This window comes from Macaca fascicularis, chromosome 15, assembly GCF_037993035.2.
Source record: "Macaca fascicularis isolate 582-1 chromosome 15, T2T-MFA8v1.1".
NCBI classification, from domain to species: Eukaryota; Metazoa; Chordata; class Mammalia; order Primates; family Cercopithecidae; genus Macaca; species Macaca fascicularis.
Genome location: NC_088389.1, coordinates 127,109,944 through 127,133,058, shown reverse-complemented (window position 1 = coordinate 127,133,058; position 23,115 = coordinate 127,109,944). Strand labels below are relative to the sequence as shown.

Here is a 23,115-nt window from a genome sequence, read left to right as displayed (position 1 = left end):
TGGGTGCTCATTGCTACTGGGGTAACAATCACTTCTAACCTTTCTTAGTGGACAGGGCTATGTAATACAGCTTTTTAAAATCATGAGTTTATATTGATATTTTTCATTCAGAAAAACATTACAATAAAACATTGCAAGTTTTACTTGTTTTTCTGGTTTGCAACTTTAAAAAATTCCTTTATTGTTACTTCAGTGATGTTTAAATGAAATTTTTCTTTTTACCATCATTAAAGAATGTCTGTACCTTTTCTGCATTTTATTTTTGTGGACTGCCCAAGGCTGTGACCATTTAACTAAGTGGGTAAGAACCCAATGGAGTCATCAAAGAGTAAAAAGGAAAAAATAATTCCAAAACTTTGATAGAGAAAGCTACTCTCTAAAAATGCTGTGGACTAAGAAAGGAAGTTTTCTCGGCCTCACCCTTCTTTTTTCTTACTTTATAGTTTGGAATGGTCAGCTGTCATTGTGGATGAAGCTCATAGAATCAAGAATCCAAAAGCTAGAATAACAGAAGTTATGAAAGCTTTGAAATGTAATGTCCGCATTGGTCTCACTGGAACCATTCTTCAGAACAACATGAAGGAACTGTGGTGTGTTATGGACTGGTGAGGGAAAACACTTTGTAAAAAATTGTTTCATAGTTCTTCAGCTGAATACTATCTTGTTTGCTAATCATTAGTTTCCAAACAAAACAGTCGTTTTTCTGTTTTTAGATGTGTTTGATCCCTGATGTGTTATTACAGAGTAGAGAATCCCATGAAAACCTATCTTTATATATATATTACTCTTGGTCCCTGAAGTAAATATACATGTTAACTGCCAGTTTCATCCTCATAGTTATAACCTGAAACTATTGTAAAGAAAGAACATTCTGTTTTCTTGGCTTTTGTTTTTGTTACCATTGATAATCAAGTAATGTGGTATATCTCTTAGATGCAAGAAGTTAGTGTTTTCTTTTTAGATAATAAAGCCCTTACATTTTTCTTATTGTCTTTATAAAGGGCTGTGCCAGGCCTTTTAGGGACCAGGACCTGCTTCAAGAAGCAGTTTTCTGACCCAGTAGAACATGGTCAGAGACACACGGCCACAAAGAGAGAACTGGCCACTGGCCGAAAGGCCATGCAGAGACTTGCCAGAAGGATGTCCGGCTGGTTTCTCAGGCGCACCAAGGCTCTTATCAAGGATCAGTTGCCTAAGAAGGAAGACCGGGTAAGAACCGCATTTGTGTATATTTGTGTATATTATTAATTTGTGGTCATTTTTTTTTTTACTTTTTAAGAAAAAGTCTGTCTCCTGTGGTATTTTGTAAATACAGTTTTTTGCCTTTTATTCTGTATGGAAAAAAATTGTTAGGCGCAGAATTTCAGAAACCATTGATTGAGCTCCGTTGTTTTCCTTACTGACTTTATTAACCTGTTAGTTAACAGGTTTATTATTAGTATACATTAAACTCATTTCTCATCAAAACTTTTTTTGCTTTTTTGATACAGAGTCTGGCTCTATCACCCAGGCTGGAGAGCAGTGGCACGATCTCGGCTCACTGCAACCTCCCCCTCCCAAGTTCAAGCAATTCTCCAGCCTCAGCCTCCTGAGTAACTGGGATTACAGACGTGCACCACCACGCCTGGCTAATTGTTTTGTATTTTTAGTAGAGACAGGGTTTCACCATGTTGTCTAGGCTGGTTTCGACCTCCTGACCTCAGGTGATCCACTTACCTCGGTCTCCCAAAGTCCTGGGATTACAGGAGGGAGCCACCATGTCTGGCCTCATCAAAACTTTTGATGCAGTTTTTCCCCAGTAAAGAAGGAAGAGCTTCTCTCTCCAATGTGTTTTCTGTTCACACTTTGTCCTTCCTGCACTGTGTACTGTCCACCACACAGTGTATTCTTTGGTGCCTTAATTATAGCTGTAGAACCAAAGTGGTTAAGAACTTTGTAAAAAATACATAGGTTTGTTTCTTGTAGAATGCTATTTGCAGTTACACAACTAACCTAACTTTTAGAATTTGTAGGAAAACTACATTGTTAAATTTTTAAGAAAATATGAGGAGTGGACTTCAAAAGGATTGTTTAAAAATGTAGTAGTCTTCTTTTATAGTTCTTAATCTTGTGTTTCTTCTAGCTTGGGCAATGAAGTAAAGGTTCTATAAATTACTATGGAACTAAACCTAATTAATGTTGTCCTAAATAAGGGCAGTCCTATGAAATGCCCTCTAATTTTAGTATATCCTCTTGTTTCTTTAAAAAAATAGATTTGAAAGGAAAATATGATATTGATATTCTAGTTGGGGAAATAGATACATCTGACTTTTGATGTTTATCTAAAGCAAATATTGTTGTTAAATTGAGATACTTCATGAACTCTCACTTTTAAAAATGTTTTATGCAACTTCGTATATGTGATTTAGCTATCCATCTAGTAGGAACAATACAAAAGTACAAGAAGAGAATTATGCATAGAGATTTAGAGCTTGGACTCTGAAATCAAATACTATTTGATTAGAGTATTTGTGACTTGGAGCTTCTCTGCTTAGAGTTTTGTGACTTGGAGCAATTTGTGAGGCCCTGGAATCTGGGTTTCTTCCTCTGTTAAATGGTAGTGATGATAATAGTGCCCGCCTCACGTGGTTGCTCTGAAATGCATGACACATAAGAAATATTAAGTAATTGGTACTGTGTTTAATAATGATAAATAGCTCAAGATACCTTCGTGCTTCCATCGTTGACCACCATCTTCTATATTCTCTTTTTTTCTTATGTGTACTTTTGTATTTAAGGTTGGGGTCAAGGTGTACTAAATATTTTACATAAACATTTTTTTTTAAATCTAGCATTGGGAGGGGGCAGGCCGGATGTGTGCTGCCATGCATCCTTCTTCAGTCTGGTTTGAGTCTTTAAAAAATAAAAGATAAAAATAGCTTCCAAAAGAGTTCTGGTCATCCTGGCTAAAGGAGCAGAGGAAATGGAGACTGTCAGCCCTGTAGACATGATGAGACAAGCTGAGATTAAGGTCACCATGCAGGTCTGGCTGGAAAAACCCACTACAGTGTAGCCATGATGTTGTTATTTGTCCTGATGTCAGTCTTGAAGATACAAAAAAGAGGGACCAAATGACATGATATTTCTAACAGGACATAATCTGAGTGCAGTTTATTTGAGTCTGCTGCCTTGAGAGAGATACTGAAGGAACAAGAATCGAGAAGGGCCTCATAGCTACCATCTATGCGGGTCCCGCAGGTCTGTTGGCTCATGAAATAGGTTTTGGAAGTAAAGTTAAAACATACCTACTTGCCAAAGACAAAATGATGAATGGAAGTCACAGCTACTCTGAGAATCGTGTGGAAAAGGACGGCCTGAGTTTTACAAGTTGGGGGGCTTAGGACTGCCTTCGTGTCTACTCTTGGGATTGTTGAGGCCTAAGAGCCAAAGAGGTGGTGGCTCAAGTGAGGGCTCCACTTGTTCTTAAAGACTAGGGCAGAAAAATGTGACCATTAGTTAGAGAAATAAGCCATTCTCATTGTGTTTTTTAAAAACAGAAAAATGGTAGGTTAATATGCTCAGAAGCCATTGTCATTCCTGCTTTTGTGAAGTATAGTTGTGAAGTAACAACTACATAGAGATTTCTCAACCTACAAATTGTGTCCTTTTTTTTTTTTTTTTTTTAATGACAGAGTCTCACTCTGTCACCCAGGCTGGAGTGCAATGGCATGATATTGGCTCACTGCAAGCTCCACTTCCCTGGGTTCAAGCGATTATTTTGCCTCAGCCACCCGAGGAGCTGGGACTACAGGTGTGCACCACCATGCCCGGTTAATTTTTGTATTTGTAGTAGAGACAGGGTTTCACTGTATTGATCAGGCTGGTCTTGAACTCCTGACCTCGTGATCTGCCTGCCTCCCAAAGTGCTTGGGTTACAGGTGTGAGCCACAACGACTGGCCTGTGTCTATATTTCTGAGCCTGTTTACAGAACAAACAGGGCATTTCGAAAAAAAAAAAAAAACTAGCATTTTTTATATAGACATTACTGTATTTGCTTGTATGCACCTTTGCCTATTTATTACCAATAATCTGTTGTAGTGATATAAGCATATAAATATTTGCAAATATTTATATATTTATATTATACAAATATAAAAAATGCTTTGTCCCTGAAGTCAGGAAGTGCCTTGCCAGCAAAGGACTACCTTTTAAAGTTCTGTCGATACTAGATAATCCTTGTGGCCACCCAGAACCGCATGCCGAAGGCGTCAAGGTGGTCCCCTTGCCCCCCAAACACAACATGTCTAATTCAGCCTCTAGATGAGAGGGTCGTAAGGACCTTCAAGGCTCATTACACCTGGTCCTCTATGGAAAGGATTGTCAGTGCTATGGAGGAGAACCCTGATAGAACATCATGAGTGTCTGGAACGATTACACCATTTGAAGATACCATCGTTCTTATAGAAAAAGCCGTGAAAGCCGTCATTCCTGGAATAGTAAATTCCTGCTGGAGAAAACCGTGTCCAGATGTTGTGCATGACCTGACAGGATTTACGACAGAGCCAATCAAATAAATCACGAGAGGCAAAAAAGGTGAAGCATTTCAAGCGACGGATCTTGGAGAAATTCAAGAGCTAATTGAAAGAAATTCAGGATACCACACCAGAGGAACTGAAGATGACTTGATGCAAATACGTGCTTTCAAACCAGTGCCAGATGATGAGGAAGAAGACGTAGAAAAAGCAGTGCCAGGAAACACTGACACTAAATAATCTGGCAGAGGGGTTCTGATTATTTGAGACTGCTTTTGACTTCTTTTATGACATGGACCCTTCTGTGATATGGGCACTGAAACTAAAGCAAATGGTGGAAGAAGGATTGGCACCGTATAGAAACATTTTTTAGAGCAATGAAAAGCAAAAATGTCAGACAGAAATTACAACATGTTTCTGTAACGTTACACCGAGTGTACCTGCCTCTCCTGCCTCCCTTGACTTCCTTTTCACTTCCTTCACCTCTTCATTTCTGCCACCCATGAGAAAACAAGACCAGCCTCTCCTCTTCCTCGTTCTCCTCAGCCTGCTCAACATGAAGCCCTTTATGATGACCTGCTTCCACTTAATGAACAGTGAAGATATTTTCGCTTTTTTATGATTTACTTAGTAACATTTTCTTTATAACATTTTCTTTTTTTCTAGTTTTATTGTAAGAATATAACATATATAACATGTATCAGATAATACAAAGTAGTGTTTTTCAACTATTTATGCTGTTGTTAAGGCTTCCGGTCAACAGTAGGCTATCAGTAGTTATGTTTTTGGGGAGTCAGAAGTTATACATGGACTTTTGACTGTGTGGGGAGTTAGCACCCTAGCAACATCCATGTGCAAGAGTCAACTGTGTAAGGAACATCATTTGTTCACATTATGATTTCTTTTAATTAAAGTAATTCTATGAGGTTTATTTGAAAATGAAATTATACTTTATATTATCCAGGGTGGGGTGGAGAGCAAAGAATATAAGAGAAATCATCATAATGATGTAGAGGGAAAAAGTTAGTTTATAGCAATTTTCACTTTTTTTTTTTTTTTTTTTTTTTGAGACAGAGTCTTGCTGTGTCGCCCAGGCTGGAGTGCGGTGGCGTGATCTCAGCTCACTGCAACCTCTGCCTCCTGGGTTCAAGCGATTCTCCTGCCTCAGCCTCCCAAGTAGCTGGGATTATAGGCGTGTGGCACCACGCCCAGCTAATTTTTGTACTTTTAGTAGAGATGGGGTTTCACTATGTTGGCCAGGATGGTCTCTATCTCTTGACCTTATGATCCACCCTCCTCAGCTTCCCAAAGTGTTGGGATTGCAGGCGTGAGCCTCTGCACTGGCCAGTTTTCACTGTTATAATCTGTGAAATAGATGTAGATTATGATTTTTATTATTGCTATAAACAAAATACTAATAACCACCTTGTATTTTATCTTGGCAGATGGTGTATTGTTCTTTGACAGATTTCCAGAAAGCTGTCTATCAAACAGTGTTAGAAACAGAGGATGTGACTTTGATACTTCAGTCTTCTGAGCCTTGTACCTGTAGGAGTGGCCGAAAAAGGAGAAATTGTTGTTATAAGGCAAGCATTTCAATATATCTTTATAATCATGCTTTTGATTACATAGTACTCTGTTCTAGTGTAAAAGAAAGTAGCAGATAATAAAATACCTTTTCCTCAGATAGTTCTTTAAAGCTGTATCTTAAAAAAATAGTTTTCAAAAATATTTTACAATATCAAATAGCAATCACATATAAAATACAATATTCAAATATATTTTCAAAAAGTAAATTTCAGAAAGTAAGCTTAATTTTGATATCCTCCATTTTAGCTTTTTTTGGGAAGTATCCTTTCGTTTTGAAATTGCATTTCATTTTCGAGAAGTTTCTCATCCACTAATAGTAAATGAACATACTATTATATAGCAGGCTTAAAATACTATTCTGATGTTAGATGTGGTGTCAATTTAATAGAAACTGTATATCAAAGAAAGTGTTTTTTTTTAAGAAACAAAATTTATTTGTACTTTTTTTAACCTTCTGTCTATATTTCCTGCTCATGTTTCACCTCTGTTTTATTAAATTATCTGTCACATATCTGTGTACAAAGAGGAACCCTAAGTGAATATTTATCTAGTTTGATATTTATTTGGTCTCGTTTAATATTTTGCTGTTTTCAACTACTTCCCTTTTTTGTAACAGCGCAGTTTCCTAGGAGCGTTGGAGCGTAAACGAGACGGGGTCCACATAGCACTGCCACTGCACTGTAGATTTCATTACCAGGCACCTCCTAATGGCAGCATTTCCATCACTGTGTGTCATGAGGATACTTTCTGTAATAAGGATGTTCTCCCTTTACGAAAAATATCATTGTATTATGATTTACCAAAAGTATGAGTCCAAGTGATTTGTGGATATTTTGTGCAGTAGTTGACCATCATTTTCTTGAAATTCATTGTGCCGAAGTAACCAGATAATAAATATTGTTGTATGTGATATATGTTATGATGTAAGCAGGTGCATAGCTATGTTGGTCCTTTTTATTTTCTATATTTTTCTGGTTACAGACCAATTCTCATGGTGAAACAGTGAAAACCTTGTATCTCAGTTACCTTACAGTCCTTCAGAAGGTAGCTAACCATGTCGCGCTACTGCAAGCTGCTAGTACTTCCAAACAACAGGTTTGGTTGGCATTTTACATTTCTTTGTGATGCTGTTGTTGTAAATATTTCGTAAAGTTTTAAAATAGTTATTAAATAATGTTTTTTTGGATGAAATTTAGGAGGAAACTCATTTGCTCATTTTTAAGTGTCGATATCAAGGAGTATGTGCACTTAAGTTTTTAATCAAAGTGAACAAATTTAAGCTTAATTTAAAATAAGAACTATTTTTTATGCCTTTAATAATGTTCGTGTCTTTATTTTTCAAAACATTCTTTGGTATAATTACTAAATAACATATTTGATGAGTTAGTTCTATTCCTCTAATAATGTCTGTAATGGTATTTAATCTACTGGGTAAAATGAGGATTTATAGTAATTTGTATATTAAATATTAGGGCTGTTTACTGAACTGGCAAAAGTTGGTAATTTCAAAGTTTAGGTTTAAACTCAATCATTTACTGTGGTTGTTTCCTTTTATTCTAGAGCACACAAATGAAAAGATGTTTTTGTAATGATTTTATATTTTTTTCTATGTTATAATTGATGCCATTTAAATGTAATTTTGAAATCTCATAAGAATTTGATATTGTTCTTTGATAGTACTCTTCACTCTTTTTGGGAGTATTTAGCACCTTGTTTTGGAAATCTTAAAAAATCTTTGAAAAGTAATGATCAAGTTAATAACCACATCATTAAGAATTTAACGCCATGTGTGCTGAACATATTACTTTAAGAGTTTTTGAATTCTTAGTCTGACTTAGGGAAGCAAAAATCTTCAAAGTAGTATATTCTTTCTAAGAAGAATTTTTTTTCATAAATTATTTCAATTCATACAGGTTTGAATGTGTTAAGTGGAAATATCTTTTCTTCTGCCTTTTCCCTTCAAGGAAACACTTATCAAAAGGATATGTGATCAGGTATTTTCCAGATTCCCAGATTTTGTGCAGAAAAGCAAAGATGCAGCCTTTGAAACACTTTCTGACCCTAAATACAGTGGAAAAATGAAGGTAAGTGCTCTTCTTTCAGGTTGCATACAGACATGGTACGCAAAATATTTACTCAGTGGTATGACAGAGACACCAACTAATCGAAACAGGTGCTCAGTCATTCAAGAAGAGATAGTGGCTATCGACAAGTGGTGCAGTTATATCAGCATTTACTAGGTAACTGTGAACCCCGAATGCAGATACGTGTACTCGATAGGTCCTTTGTAGTAGTTGCTTCAAATATACTTCAGATTTTCCTTATTGATATATTGGACTTATGCCCTCTTAAAATGCGTGTGCTGTTATCACGTATATAATAGCTTGCCTTCAAATGTTTAAGGAAATAACCTGCCAGAAATATAAAACCTAATGCAAAACGGGGGTGAGGACAGGCATTAGCTTGGAATTAGAGAAAGGAATTTCTCGAAGAGTTCAAGATGGGCAAGGTCTGTATGTCTAGAATTTTCCGCATGTTGTTTTTATTTGCAAACCTAGATTGTAAAGTTGCAAATAGTCATTTGTCATACACAGTAAAATTTCCTGTAGCTGTGTTGCTCTTGGTAATGTGTTACTGAGGGAGGGATGGGAGAAGTAAGGCTAAGTTCTCCAACCTTGACCCAGGCCTTGGGCATTGCCTGTGGCAGCAGCATGAAATGCTGACAGCTTCCTGCTTCCTTGCAACAACAGAGTTAGTTTGTTTAACCCCTTAATAACCATCAATAATCTTTATTTGTAGATTCACAGATTTTTACAGAACAAAACTCAACTTTGTTATAATTTTTAAAAGGTAAATTCTTTCTTTTGACATAAAAGGAATAGAAAGGAAGTAATTCAAAGTAGTTTTTGGTTTTTTTAATTGTAAAAATACTTTTAGCAATTAATCGAGATAAGTTCATCATGGTTTAGTTTGCTTGGGACCTCTAAAATCAATGAAATAAAATAGAAGGTAGGAATATACATATGTACATAAAGACTGTTGCATTAAAAACTTTTTAAAAAATGAATGTTTTTCTTAATGAGGATATCATGTGATTTATTATCACAACAAATAATTCAAATCTAACGATATTTCCTAAGGTAGCAAGTCAATTTTTGTCATCCATCTCTTTGACTTTAATTATTTTTAAATTAAAATATATAAAAAGTCCGGTTTAGAACTGAGCACTTACTGTCCCACAGTTTAAGCCAATAGGATATTTCCAGAAATTATGGCCTCCTCTGAAAACTGCATTAGCCATTATTGCTACTCATTTAAATTTTATTCCCTGTGACTCTTCACTAAAAAATTACCAGTCTGGAAATTAAAGTTTTATAACTCTGCATTTTATATTTTTTATATATTCGTTAAATATATACTTGTAAAATATACTTTTAAAGTTAATCTCCCTAGGAATAATAGTGTCTAAGATAATGATTAGATTTAATTTTATTTTAATTTTTAGGAGGGAAAAGGCAAGCATAAATTGTTGCTGGAGACTTGGTAGTATTTTTACATGTGAATGATGCGGGTAATTTACTTGCTTTGTGAGAGAGCATCCACCAAACAGATGGATAGTAATAAGCTAGGGATATATTTTTAGTACTGTGTTAAATCATTTGACTAACAGCATCATCTGCTCATATATTGATTTGGTAATGTAAAACTTACAGGCTGATCATAGAATCATTCCCTATTGGTTTAAGAACTCCAAGATTTGAGTTGCATGTACTTTTTGATTTCAGGTGATAGAAGATCTTTGTTTGGCTTGGCTTGTCATAGGTCAGCCTGCAGGTGCAAGGACTCTGAACAGAATGCCTGCTATAATCTTCATAGCCTCAAAGCTACACTCATGACCCCAGCTGTTTCTCTTGAGTGTCAGAGTTTTGACCTCAGCTATCATTCCAGGGGTTAGCCACAAGTTGCAGTCATTCACCTGATGAAAATCTTCACTTTTCTTTCTCTTGAGAAATGCTGCAGAGCCACTTACTGTGGAGGGTGGGAATAAAGACTAGGAATGCAGCTTGGTGCTGCTGAAGTCACACAAGGGTCATGTTCATCTTTCTAGGCCTGACTGACCAAGTTGAGGAAAGTTAAGATCCAAGATTCTTTGCTGTTAACACCCACAAATATATGATTCCTTTATAGGTGGATTGTCTTGTTCTGTGGAGGACAGCTGAGTGATAAAACATTGGGTTTATATTGTTAAGACTCCAACATCTATTGATTACATTGTCATTGTGGAAATTTCTGGGATCTTAATTTATAGTCGTTCATTTAGTTAGTCTCTTTAAACTAGCCTAATTAAGACCTCAAGTCTAAAAACATTTACTTTTCCTATGACTTGTTTTTACTTTAAAATATTTGAAAACACTTAAAGTTGCAATAGTTATGATACCACCCCAAACAATAAGAATGGATTTCTATACAATATATCCTTGATTTAAAATGTTAATATCTTAAGGAGAATGAAAAACCACAGACTGGGAGAAAATATTTAGCAGAACAATAAAGGAGTGGTTTACAAATATACAAATAACTCTTAAAGCTCAGCAATAGGAAAGCAAACAATCCAGTTTAAAAATGAACAAAGGATCTGAACAGGTACTTCCCCAGAGAAGATAACAGAGATGGCAAATAAGCATATGAAAAGAGGCTCAACAAGGTATGTCATTAAATAATTGCACATTAAAACAGCAATGAGATACCACTAGATACCTAATAGAACGGCCAAAATCCAGAACGTTGTCACGCCCAAATGCTGGTGAGGATGTGGAGTAACAAGAGCTCCCATCTGCTGCTGGTGGGAATGGAAAAACGATACAGTTACTTTGGAAGACAGTTCAGTGGTTTCTCACAAAGCTCTTAACTAAAAAATTTTACCTTAAATACTCTTACCATACAATCCAGCAGTTATGCCCCTTGGTGTTTACCCAAATGAGTTCAAGTGAATTCATTGAGTTTTAATGAGTTAAAAACTTATATCCAGACAAGAACCTCACATGAGTTTATTCATAATTGTCAAAGCTTAGAAGCAACTAAGATGTCCTTCAGCAGGTCAATGGATTTAAAAAGCTGTGACAGCCATACTGTGGAGTACTATTTAGCAATAAAAAAATGAGCCATCAAGCTACCAAAAGACATGGAAGAACCTTAAATGCGTATTGCTGAGTGAAAGAAACCAGTCTGATAGGCTACATACTGTATAGTTCCAACTATATAGTACTATGAAAAGGCAAAATTATGGAGACAGTAAAAAGATCAGTGGTTGCCATGGGTTCTGGGGGAGGAAAGGATGAGTAGGTGAAGCACAGGGAATTTTTAGGGCCATGAAACAATTCTGTACGATACTGTAATGGCAGATACATCTCAGTATATATTTGTCAAAACCCATAGAACTATGTAACCCAATGAATAAACCCTAATGTAAATGTAGACTTTAGCTAATAATAATGTATCAATATTCACTCATCAGTTGTTGCAAATATACCACACCAATACTAATAATACTTGATGTTGTATTTTCTAATATTATTAATACAGATATTAATAAGAGAAGGTGTGGAGGAGGTTGGGAGTAGGGAAAGAGGAGCTTTGTGCATTTTCTGCTCAGTTCTGTAAAGCAGAAAAAATATTATCTACCAATTTAAAAAGTTAATATTATGTGAAACTCAAATTACATACTTCATATAGAATCAGTTGTTTTATTAAAAAATAAACTAAATGCAAATAAAACTTCATATGTTCTCCAAATATTAAAGTAATGTTTACCTGATCTATAACATTTTTATTTACCATTTGATTGGTTATCTGAGTAGATGTTTTTTTTAACTCCATAGCTTTTTTTGAGGGTCTGGGGGGAGGTAGAGGTCAAAGTTAGCACAATAGCTTCTCTTGATTAATTATATTGAGTATTTTTTTTTTAATTTAAAAGCTTAAATGTTTATCATTAAATAAATTGTTTTAGTGTTTGTTTCATCTTTCAGAAAAATTTTCGACTTTGTATAGAAAATTTCTTTTTCCCCTCTGTGGATTGCTTTTGCACATTGTTCTGGAGTTGTCATTGCCAGATGTGGAAATAAAAATAACAGTGTGACTGTTATATACAAGGCTTTGGACTGTTTGCTTCCTCCTTAAAAGCACTGTGTGTGGGGGCAGATTACTGGCATTTTGAGGTCAAAATCAAATCTGGAAGTCAGAGCTTACTGTAAATAGAGAAACAAAGGGGAGAAAATGAGAAGAGGTGTATATCTGACTGATTATTCTAAGAAAATAAATATCAAGACTTTTAGAACCTAGATGTAATTGAACACATTTCATTACATCCATCTAGGGACAATTTAAATACTTCCTAAAAGGAATGCTGCTCTATAATTTAGTTTCTTAACATATTGTAGGTATAAAGAAAGTGTATTTTGGAAATTAAATTAATCCATTTAAATGCATCCCATAATCTAAAATGCTTCCTTTTTATTAAAACCAGATGAGATGAAATAAAAGTCTTTGGGAACTTTACCTCCTTATTGACAATATGATGATGAATAACATTTGATGTAATAGCTAATACTTTATTTCTCTAACTTGGAAAAAATGAAAGGAATTAGAAAAGATGATTGAGGTTAGTATTATATGAAAATAATTTTAAAGAAATGCTCAAGTGATGTTTGTATGTATAAAGTGTACTTTTAGTTGGAACTGGTTCACTGATTTTCTGTGGTTCGTTTTCAGGTCCTTCAGCAGCTTTTAAATCATTGCAGGAAAAACAGAGATAAAGTTCTTCTCTTTTCTTTTTCCACCAAAGTGAGTTTCATCTAAAGTATATCCTTGATTGGCCAGCCCTAACTTTTGAGGCATAAAGAATAAAGCACGTGCCTACATGACACCTTATAGCCACATTTTCTCTTATCTACACAGTAGGAAATAGTGAGGCAAGCAACTTGAAGTTTTTAAACAGACACTAAAATTTCAATTGTTTTAGGGTTGCCAAATATCAAACTCAAAGATAGATTTTTATTTTCTGTTGATGTTCTTAATAATTACAATGTTCTTTAAGACATTTCAGATATTTTAGAACTTAGAAAATAGCACACATATATTTACGTAAATGATTTGACCAGTAATATTGTTTGTTTCTTAAACATGAAAAGATTCACATATACCCTAGAACTTAAAGTATAAAAAAAAAAATGAAAAGATTGATTTTTAAAACAAGTTCTGAATGTTAAAGCCGTAATGTTGCCGGATAACGGGAATAAATATATGGGTCAGAAGTGAGAAAAATATTTATTGCTCTTGGAATTGTAAGAAAGAAATTATGAACACCAATAATTAATACTTAACAAGTCTCAACTTTGTAATGGTCTGAAACTTACTTAACCAAGATTCATGTTTGCCCATCTTCATACCTGTCGTTTAGTTGCTTGATGTGCTACAGCAGTACTGTATGGCGTCTGGGCTTGATTACCGACGACTTGATGGAAGTACAAAATCAGAGGAAAGACTCAAGATTGTAAAAGAGTTCAACAGTACACAAGATGTTAACATTTGCCTTGTCTCTACAATGTAAGAAAATTAAATTCAATAACTTGATTTTTATCCAATTACTTTTGAGATTTAGGGTAATTTTTAAAACTATTACTAGATTAATTTTTAATGGCTATGCTTATTTAGCAGCAGCAAAAATACTATTATGACTGAAATTTCAATATCTTAAGTTTTAGCTAAGCTTTTCTCTCATTTCCTTTATCAACATTGAATTCCCCTGAGAAGTGTGGGTTTATAAAGGTAAAAATTTAAAAATTGATATTTCCTCCTATGAATTTTCTATGGTAATGTTTTGACCCAAGTCTCCTGGTGAGAATAATCAGACTTCTTATTAACTGGATAACTGAGACTCACTGTAGCAGCAGTTTTCCCACCGTGTCAGGGAGCCCTTGAGAGCCCGCTGGGGCTAGGGGCTCGCGTTTCCCTCCCCTGCCTCTACCTCATCTCAACTGGAGCAGCTCTGCAGTTAGAGATTTTATGAAAGGTAAATTGGTTCTAACCCCTAGATATGAATATCCCTTTAAGATCTTTTAGAGACTGTACACACTTCTGAAAAGATTTAAATCAACATAAACACCTAAGTAAGATTAATCCCATTTTAGGAAGGAACAGATCAATAACTTTTGACATCCTGTGTAATAAGAATTTTATAGATTCACTGCCACTGTCTTTCAGAATTTCAATGGACTTTAAAAATAAACATGTAAAATGCGCAAAGTAAAAATTAAATTAAAATAGAAATTAACTTGAAGAATAAAATATGTTTATGAATGAGCTAACATTGTTGAGCACTTTAATTCTTCTTGAATTCCCACCACTAAGGCAAATGGGGAAAAGCTTTGGATTCCCATTTTCCTGTAAATGAATGCAAGAGGTAATTTTTTGCACGCGTCCTTACATACAGAGCACAAATGACATAGATTACTGTGTTCAATTAAATTTCGTAAAACACATACGCATTCTAACTTTAAAGTGTTTCTAATTGATAGATGCACTAAACAACGGTTCCAATAATAGACTGTATAATGACAAGCAGTCGTCTCTCATCCCTCTTCTGCTCACTTCCAGCTCATTTGCTGAGATCCTCCATAAAGCTTCTAATTATCCCTTCACCTCTGTCAGAAATTGCTATTTAACCTATCCATTGAATTTTTTATTGTAATCATACTTTAAAAAACGTCTTTTTGGATGGCATTTTTGTTCTATCTATTAACTCCTGTACTTGGGGAGCTGATCCTTCTATTTGTTGTTTCCTCTGGCTCTTGCTTATGGGTAATGGCTTCTTCATGTTTGGTCACTTTTTTCTTTTGAGCTTATCTTCAGTGGGATTTTTTCTTCTGGAAATCCTTTGGAGACCGGTTGTAGGAGTTTTCCACTTGTGTGGTTTTGCTTTGGCTTCTGCTGGGCATCCTGACAAGACAAGGGAAAAAGTTTTGGATTCCTATTTTTCTGTGACAATTTGAATAATTTATTGCATAAGTCATTACATAAGGAACCTTGCATAATATAACAAATACATTCTTCAGCTGTGTTTTGCAAAAGACACATAAGCTCAGTTTTTGTTCTGTTTCTATCATTTCGCAAGGGTTTATATTTAATATCTGTTGTAACAGAAGTGTTTTCACATTAGCTTAGCCATTATCTTGCCAGAGTACAAAGTCTTCATTATGTTTTAGTTTATCAACTTTATATAACTTGGAACTTCTCTTAAGCAAGAGTATTAGGCTACTTTCACTGCTCTGTCCCCCTTTTTTCTCACAGTGTTTGCTATTTTAAAATTATTATTTGTCTATAAACTACTTTTGTAACTTTCAATCTTTGCACTTCTGCATTAGATCCATTGAATTTCCTCTTAGATCTTTTTTTCTGGATTCTGTGTCTTCTTTCTTGGTTTGCTGCCATATTTTACTGGAAAATGATTCAAGTTTTGATGTTCGGCTTGTTAACTTTCTACATGCCTTCTAAGTCTTTGTAATGTGTGGTATTAGCACTAGCACACACCCACCCACCCTTCTACTTTTGTCACCTGTACGTATTATCTGTTAACTGTTTTAACTTTTCCATCGTCAAGGGTATTAATGTTTTCAGTAAGTCCTGTACCAGTAAACAGTTATTGTCCATAGGTTGGCTCTAAAATGTGGAGGCAAAAAACAGCGTTTACATTACTATGTTTTAATAAACTAAGCGTCTTTGATGCAGGGGCAAGTAGTGCTGTAAGATAACTTATCTGAATGTTCATGACCTGTTGGTCAATTCAAGATTAGTCTTAACATCAACCTCATATGACTTCTCTTTCCTAAGACTTCATCCATGTTTTATGTTTGCACTGTTCAGTTCACTTCAAATTTCAATCATGACTTTTTCAGTCTTTTCCCCCCCCAGTCTGTTTTTGCCCTTTGTAATAATCCTCAATGTTACTAATTCTCATTCACACATTCTCTTCTTTCGAGTCCTCTGTATCCTGAACCTGCCTCCTGAAACCTTTATTCCTTGGTTTCAGTCTGTCCCAGTTGTTTTCTAGGCCTGATAAAGAACTGTCATGTTGAAGCTTTCTTTCACTGCTCTTCTGCATTGGATCTTTTTCCTGGGTTCCATGCTGTTTTTATTCTTGACTTGCCCCTTTGTTTTCCTAGGAAATACCCTCCGGTAACTTTTTATGCCAGAATATAGAGGAATTAAATTTTATGCATCTGCAAATGTAGAAAATGTATTTTATTGCTCTGTCACTTGATACTTTGTTGGACTATATAATTCTGAATCAAAAATCATTTCCTCTTAGATCTTCGAAGGGCTTGCAGCGTTGTTTTCTGATAGATGGTATGGCTAAATGGATGTGCAGTGCCAATCTGATTTTCATTCCTTTTTGGGAACTCATAAGAGTTTTTCTTCACCTACGGTATTCTAAAATTTCATGGTGATATTTGAGTCTTAGTGTGGATCTTCGTTCATTTTTTATGCCGGGTACGGTAGGCTTGTATTCTGAAGGCTTATGTTTTTTTTTTTTTCCAACTCTGGAAAATGCTATTTTATATTGCTTTAACAATAACTTTTTTCCTTCCTTTTTCTCTGCTCCCTTCCTCTTGCATGCCAGGTTGTCAGACTTTCAAGCTTTCAAACTATATTGGTTCTTTCAATCTCTGAACTTTTCTATCAGATTTTGTCTTTTTGCTCTGTGTTCTGAGAAATGTCAGTTTTTGATCTTATTTTGTTTGAAATGATCACTTTTTTTTTAAAAACGGAATCTCGCTCTGTGGCCCAGGCTGTAGCGCGGTGGTGCGATCTCGGCTCACTGCAACCTCCGCCTCCTAGATTTCAAGCAATTCTCCTGCCCCAGCTTCTCGAGCAGCTGGGACTACAGGCCCGTGCCACCACACCCAGCTAATTTTTGTGTTTTTAATAGAGACAGGATTTCACCATATTGTCCAGGCTGGTCTTGAACTCCTGACCTTGAGATCTACCTGCCTCGCCCTCCCAAAGTACTGAGATTACAGGTGTGAGCCACCAAGCCCAGCCATCACATTTTTAATCTAAAGTTTTTCTTGCTTTCTGACCTCTTTTGTTTTTGGAGTTACCTTTTGTTTAAAACATCAATGTGTTAAATTCTAGCTTTTTGTAGTCATTTGATTCAGTCTATTTAAAGAATGATCATCTGGCATTTTTCCTGGGGTTTGTTTTTTTGGTTTTGGAGAATCAATGGATTTATTAATAAGTTTGAAGAAGATTAGAGGTTTTAAGATATGAAGCCGCCCTATCCATAAACATGGTATCTCTTTATATTTATTTAGGTTTTCTTAGAAGCATTGTTCAAATGGATACTTCGTTTGACCTTTTATAATACTTAATAATAAAACTTATTTCGTCAAAGACATGTTTGTAGAACATTAAGATGTAGTTAAGGTGTATTTTCTGATACACTTACTTGAAACAAGAAGGGCATGTGGCAGACCTAAGGAATAAACAGCCTGCATACTCATTAGGTGACTCAAATACCAATCCTCAGTTTGAAAAGAGCAATATTCAATTTTTTTTTGCTTAACAAGTAACGTTTTGCTGTTAACCGTGTAAGAACAGAGTGACAAGTTTTAAAGCTGAGGCTTGTGAGTTGTGTTATCATCAAATGGAGAAAAGAGTCTGGGGCTTTTTTCTTTAACGGGAGCTTTGCTTCTTCAGCAAGGACTGAAGTTACAGCTTCAGAATATCTTGGAAGATTGCTGCCTCAACTAGTAGAGATCTTACCTGTGGCTCCTATGTGGCATCTGAGATGGCATCATACATGGTTATGCCTGACCTTGCCATCAAGAAGGTAGCTGGAATAGTTGATTATATTTATTTGACATATAAACCTTTAACTTCTTTTCTGCTTTTTTGGTGTCTACATTCCACCCAATCCCCTAACTTACCCATTTTTTTTAATCCTTTCTGATACTTTCTCCCTATCCCACCTCACTCTTTTCTTAGAGTTCAGGTCTCTGTGACGTCTTCATGGTGTGTCTAATAAGCCGTTTTCCAAAGGAGAGAATTCAGTTTCTACTGAGCACTGAACTTCAAATCAGGACATTTGGGTTTGAATCGAGACACTTGCTACTTAGGAGACCTTGAACAAATTAATTTTTCTGGTTGTCAATTTCCTCGCCTGAAAAATCAAGATATTTTGCTTATAGAAGTCTTTAGAACAGGCCAGGTGCAGTGGCTCACACCTGTAATCCCAGCACTTTGGGAAGCCAAAATGGGTGGATCACCTGAGGTCAGGAGTTCAAGACCTGCCTGGCCAACATGGTGAAACCCTGTCTCTACTAAAAATACAAAATTAGCCAGGTGCAGTGGCTCGTGCCTGTAGTCCCAGCTACTCAGGAGACTGAGACAGGAGAATCGTTTGAACCCAGGACGTGGAGGCCACAGTAAGCTGAGATGGCGCCACTGCACTCCAGCCTGGGCAAGACAGAGCAAGACTCCATCTCCAACAAAAAAAGAAGTCTTGAGAACAAAAGAACTAGCAGATATGAAAATACCTTGCATCGTTCCTGATATATAGTAGATGCTCAATAAAGGTTAATTTATTTGCATTTTTGATAGAAATTGTAGGAGAAAAGATTATCATCATTTTTCTTTCCCTGGATGATTAGCATCCAGTGTAAAGCATTATCTAAGTGTGAGTTGTTTGTGATACAGTGTGGGCAGCTAATGAGGGAAAATGACGATGTGAAGCCTCACAGAAAAGCCTGAAAGACAGCTGGGCTTAGGAGAACACTTGAGGAAGAGAAAGAAAATCGTTGTGTTCTTGGATTTTGGTTTTGCCTTCTCTCTGTAAAAATGTAAAAATTTATCATTGTTGTCTTACAGAGTATTAAATATAGGATATGTAGATCAGATAGTTTAAAACACAGAAAGATCACAATTGTTGTTATTTAAAATTATATCGGCAGCTGGAATCTTCAACTCAGTATATACACATTATTTACATTCAGTTTTGCCAGAAGTTTCCTTTAGAAATTTTATCCCAAGAGAAATGAGTAGTATGCTGATAGAAAAATGAATCTAGCAAAACCAGTATGTAATTTTTATACTAATAATAAAAACTGCCAAAAAATATATCTTTAGTGACTTATCTTCACGGTTACCTTAACCACAGGTCAAGTTACATGAAGACAAAACTTTTGGCTTCCATTGAAGTGGCAGAAAGACTCTGTAGCATGAATACTAGGCACACCTTCATTCTTGGTTTTGACTTTCAGAATCATACACTAGTCGACTACAAACAGGTTTCTAAGCAAACCGTATCATTTGAACTACAATGCTTTCTTCATACTTTTTAACTTATAAAGATTAAGCTAAGGTTTTGGGGTACTGTACTGCAAAAGTAAAATTTTCCAGATGATATTAAGTGCCTCTAGGTAGTCTAACACCAGAAATCATGAGCTTTGAGAGGATCTGGAGAAACATCATTTTCTGTCTCTCATAACATTATTCCAAAACACTGTCAACTCTCCCAGAAAAATGAGGACATTTCTTTTGTTATGCACCCCAAGAGAAAGAGATTCTAAACCACTCTTTTCAAATAAATAATGAGAATCATATTATATGCTGGTTATTAAAATCTGCCTTTACTGCTTTATTTTGTCTCAGTCTCACACCTTTTTGTTCAACTATTGATATCGTCATGGACCCTTAATGTGCAGCAAGAAAAAGATAAGAATTTCTGCCTTTGAAGAGCAGTGTCGGGCGGCGCATGCTCTACAGAGTCAGGTGTGAAGACCGTAGGCATTTAAGAAACAGATACCGGAGTCAGGTGTGAAGACCGTAGGCATTTAAGAAACATACCGGAGTCAGGTGTGAAGACCGTAGGCATTTAAGAAACAGATACCGGAGTCAGGTGTGAAGATCGTAGGCATTTAAGAAACCGATAGATCAGAAAGTCCCATGGAAGGATGGTGATATTTTAACTGTTCTTTGGAGATATTTTATTAAAAAGAAAAGGAAAAGCAGGTTTTGGCAAAGGGCATTTTAGGCAGAGAGAATAGCATAGGTACCAAAATGACTAGAGAACTTATGTGGTTAGTGCTTAGCATTTGTGAAGGCAATAGCTTGGGTGTATGACTCCATAGGAGAACTCATGGGTTATTTTAACGAAGCTCAGTTTAACAAAGAGAGTGTAAGTATCCACTCTGTGACAGGTCTCTCAAAGTTTATAACTCAAAAAGTAGAGGGGTGCAGGAGTTGTTGTTCAGAAACATGTAAAAGGATAGTTCAATACAGTATGGCGAATGCAGGGTAGGAGGAGGCACAGAGGAGAGAGATTTAGTTCAGGCTTTGTTAGTGACACTTGAAGGACAAGGAGAAGTTAGCCAGGTAAATAAGAGAGCAGAGAAAATTGTATGAAGGTAACTTGAAGTGTTTTGGTCATTTGTGGGATAGGTATCAAGAATGACTGGTGTGATACCAGCTGCAGAGATGGTAGGCCTGGTCACTGAGGCCTATTGGTCTCTGATGAATAGGAATTAATGGGTTTTAAACTACAAACAGCTTTCTAAGCAAACCCTGTAATTTGAACTACAATGCTTTCATACTTATTAACTTGTAAGGATTAAGTTAAGGATTTGGGGGACTATACTGCAAAAGTAAAGTTTTCCAGTTGACTGATACACTTAGTTCTGTATATTCTGTGCTTAAAATAATTTTTATGTAATGTGAGAATGGGCATGGATGTAAGGTCTGAAGTAAGGGAGGACAATTAGAAGGCCAATGAAGTAATACATGCAAGTGCAATCTAATAGCTCTAAAAAGGGCAGTGGTGACAACAGTGGAGAAGGGACTCAAGAGAAAAACATTTCTGAGCTAAATGTGACAGGACTTGATACTGGTTAGCTTTTAGTGGGAAAGGGAAGTAATGATGGAGAAGAAAACGTCTGTAGTGATACTTAGCATGGCTTTGGCTTTGATGAGTGAGTATATGGGTGGTATCACCAGCCCAAAGAGAAAATATATGGAGAAAAAGAACTCTGGGCCCAGGGAAGTATTAGATGTAGCTCATTATAAAATGAGCATTGATGTTATTTCATCTTGTTCTCTTCCTTTTGGAGAGAGAACGTGTGGCATCCTGTTGCAGTGTAACTCTTGGCTGTCTGTATTCACTATGACAAGCCTGAAGTATATGCAGTAGCACCCTGACTGCCTGCATTGTGATCAACATGTGGTGTGGAAATAATCTGTACTTAAGAATCCATTCTGTGTTAAGGCTATCTGGATGTTATTGTTAGCCATATTTTTAAATTAAACTTTTTATTCTGAGATATATCTAGATTCACAAGTAGTTTTAAGAAAAAATACAGTGGCTCCAGAGGCGCAATCGGTTAGCGCGCGGTACTTATAAGAAAAATTACGGAGGGATCCCAGGCCCTCTTTACCCAGTTCCCCCAATGTAATATCTTGTAAAACTGTAGTACATTATCACAACCAGGATACTGACATTGATACAGTGAAGAGCATAACATTTCCATCACAAGAATCCCTCATGCTGTCCTTTTATAGCCACATCTACTTTCCTCTCTCCCCTTTCTCCCTGAGCTCTAGAAATCACTAATCTGTTCTCCATTTCTATAATTTAGAATAACATAAGAACGTTACGTAAAGGGAGTCATAAAGTATGTAACCTTTTGGGGTTGGCTTTTTTCACTCAGCATACTTCCCTGTAAATTCATCCAGTTGTTGTATGTATCAATGGTTCTTTTCTTTTTATTGCTCTTAGTATTCATGATGTGGATACCAGTTTGCTTAAACATTCACCTGTTGAAGGGCATCTGGGTAGTTTCCAGTTTTCAGCTATTACAGATAAAGCTATTAACATTTGTGTACAGATTTTTGTTTGAACGTTAGTTTTCGTTCCTCTGGGATAAATGCTAAATAGTGCAACTGCTGCATTATGTGGTAGTTGCATATTTTGTTTTATAAGAAATTGCTAAACTGTTTCCAAAGTGGCTGTATGGTTTTACATTCCCAGCGGCAGTGTGTGGTGATCAAGTTCCTCTCCTTTTTCACTAACGTTTGCTATCACTTTTTTAATTTTAGCCATTCTGATGGACATGTAGAGACATGTTATTGTGGTTTGGATTTGCATTTACCTAATATCTAATGATATTAAAAATCTCTTCATGTGCTTATTGTATAAAGCTGGTGTTAATGCTTCTGTAAATGGTAAAATTCTTCAGTGGAATCATCTGGGCCTGGAGGGGTTATTTTTTTTCCCTAAGAGTTTTTTAAAATACATACTCAATTTCTTTAATGGTTATAGGACTATTCAGGTTGTCTGTTTCATTTAGTTGAGTTCAGTGGTTTGTAGTTTTTGAGGAATTGTTTTTTTTCTAGCTTGTTGAATATATGACCATAAAATTTTTTATAGCATTCATTTATCCTTTTAATAGCAGTAGGATCTGTAGTGATACCCCTTACTTCGTTCCTACTATTGGTAATTTGTGTATTTTCTTTTATCTTTGTCATTGCTAGTTTAGCAACAAATCAGCTTTTTTTCATTGATTTTTCTCTATTATTTTTCTGTGTTCAACTTTATTGATTGTGCTTTTTTATTATTTGCTTTCCTCTGCTTGCTTTTTTTTTTGCTGCTTTTTCTGATTTCTTAGAGGGAGGACTTCAGATTATTGGTTTGAGACCTTTAGCTTTTTTCTAATATAAGCGTTTAGTGTTATAAATTTTCCTAAGCCCTGCTTAGCTGCTTCCTACATATTTTCAAATGTTGTGTTTTCATTTGTGTTACATTATTATTTATTTCTCCTTGTATTTTTTTTCACAATTTTTTGGGATTTCAGATTTTGTTTGACTCATGAGCTGTTTAGATGTATGTTGTTCAATTTCTAAGTGTTTGGAATTTTTTTTTTTGTCGTCCTCCTGAAATGTGTTGCTAGTTTGATTCCATTACTG

General features: G+C 35.7%; 1 protein-coding gene across 18 annotated transcripts in view; it reads left to right on the top strand.

The window, feature by feature from the left end:
- ERCC6L2 (ERCC excision repair 6 like 2) overlaps positions 1-23,115 on the top strand; it is a 136,515-nt gene that overhangs the window by 37,487 nt on the left and 75,913 nt on the right. For 8 of the 18 annotated variants that reach the window (XM_065530871.2, XM_045372871.3, XM_045372879.3 and 5 more), the window contains 7 exons: positions 444-605; positions 1,002-1,209; positions 5,958-6,098; positions 7,084-7,197; positions 8,067-8,186; positions 12,871-12,942; positions 13,559-13,704. In XM_065530871.2, coding sequence (XP_065386943.1) covers positions 444-605; positions 1,002-1,209; positions 5,958-6,098; positions 7,084-7,197; positions 8,067-8,186; positions 12,871-12,942; positions 13,559-13,704 — 963 coding nt within the window. Of the gene's footprint in view, positions 1-443; positions 606-1,001; positions 1,210-5,957; positions 6,099-7,083; positions 7,198-8,066; positions 8,187-12,651; positions 12,761-12,870; positions 12,943-13,558; positions 13,705-23,115 lie in introns of those variants that run through there. The other 10 variants (XM_045372872.3, XM_074017996.1, XM_074017995.1 and 7 more) reach the window with 5 other exon arrangements.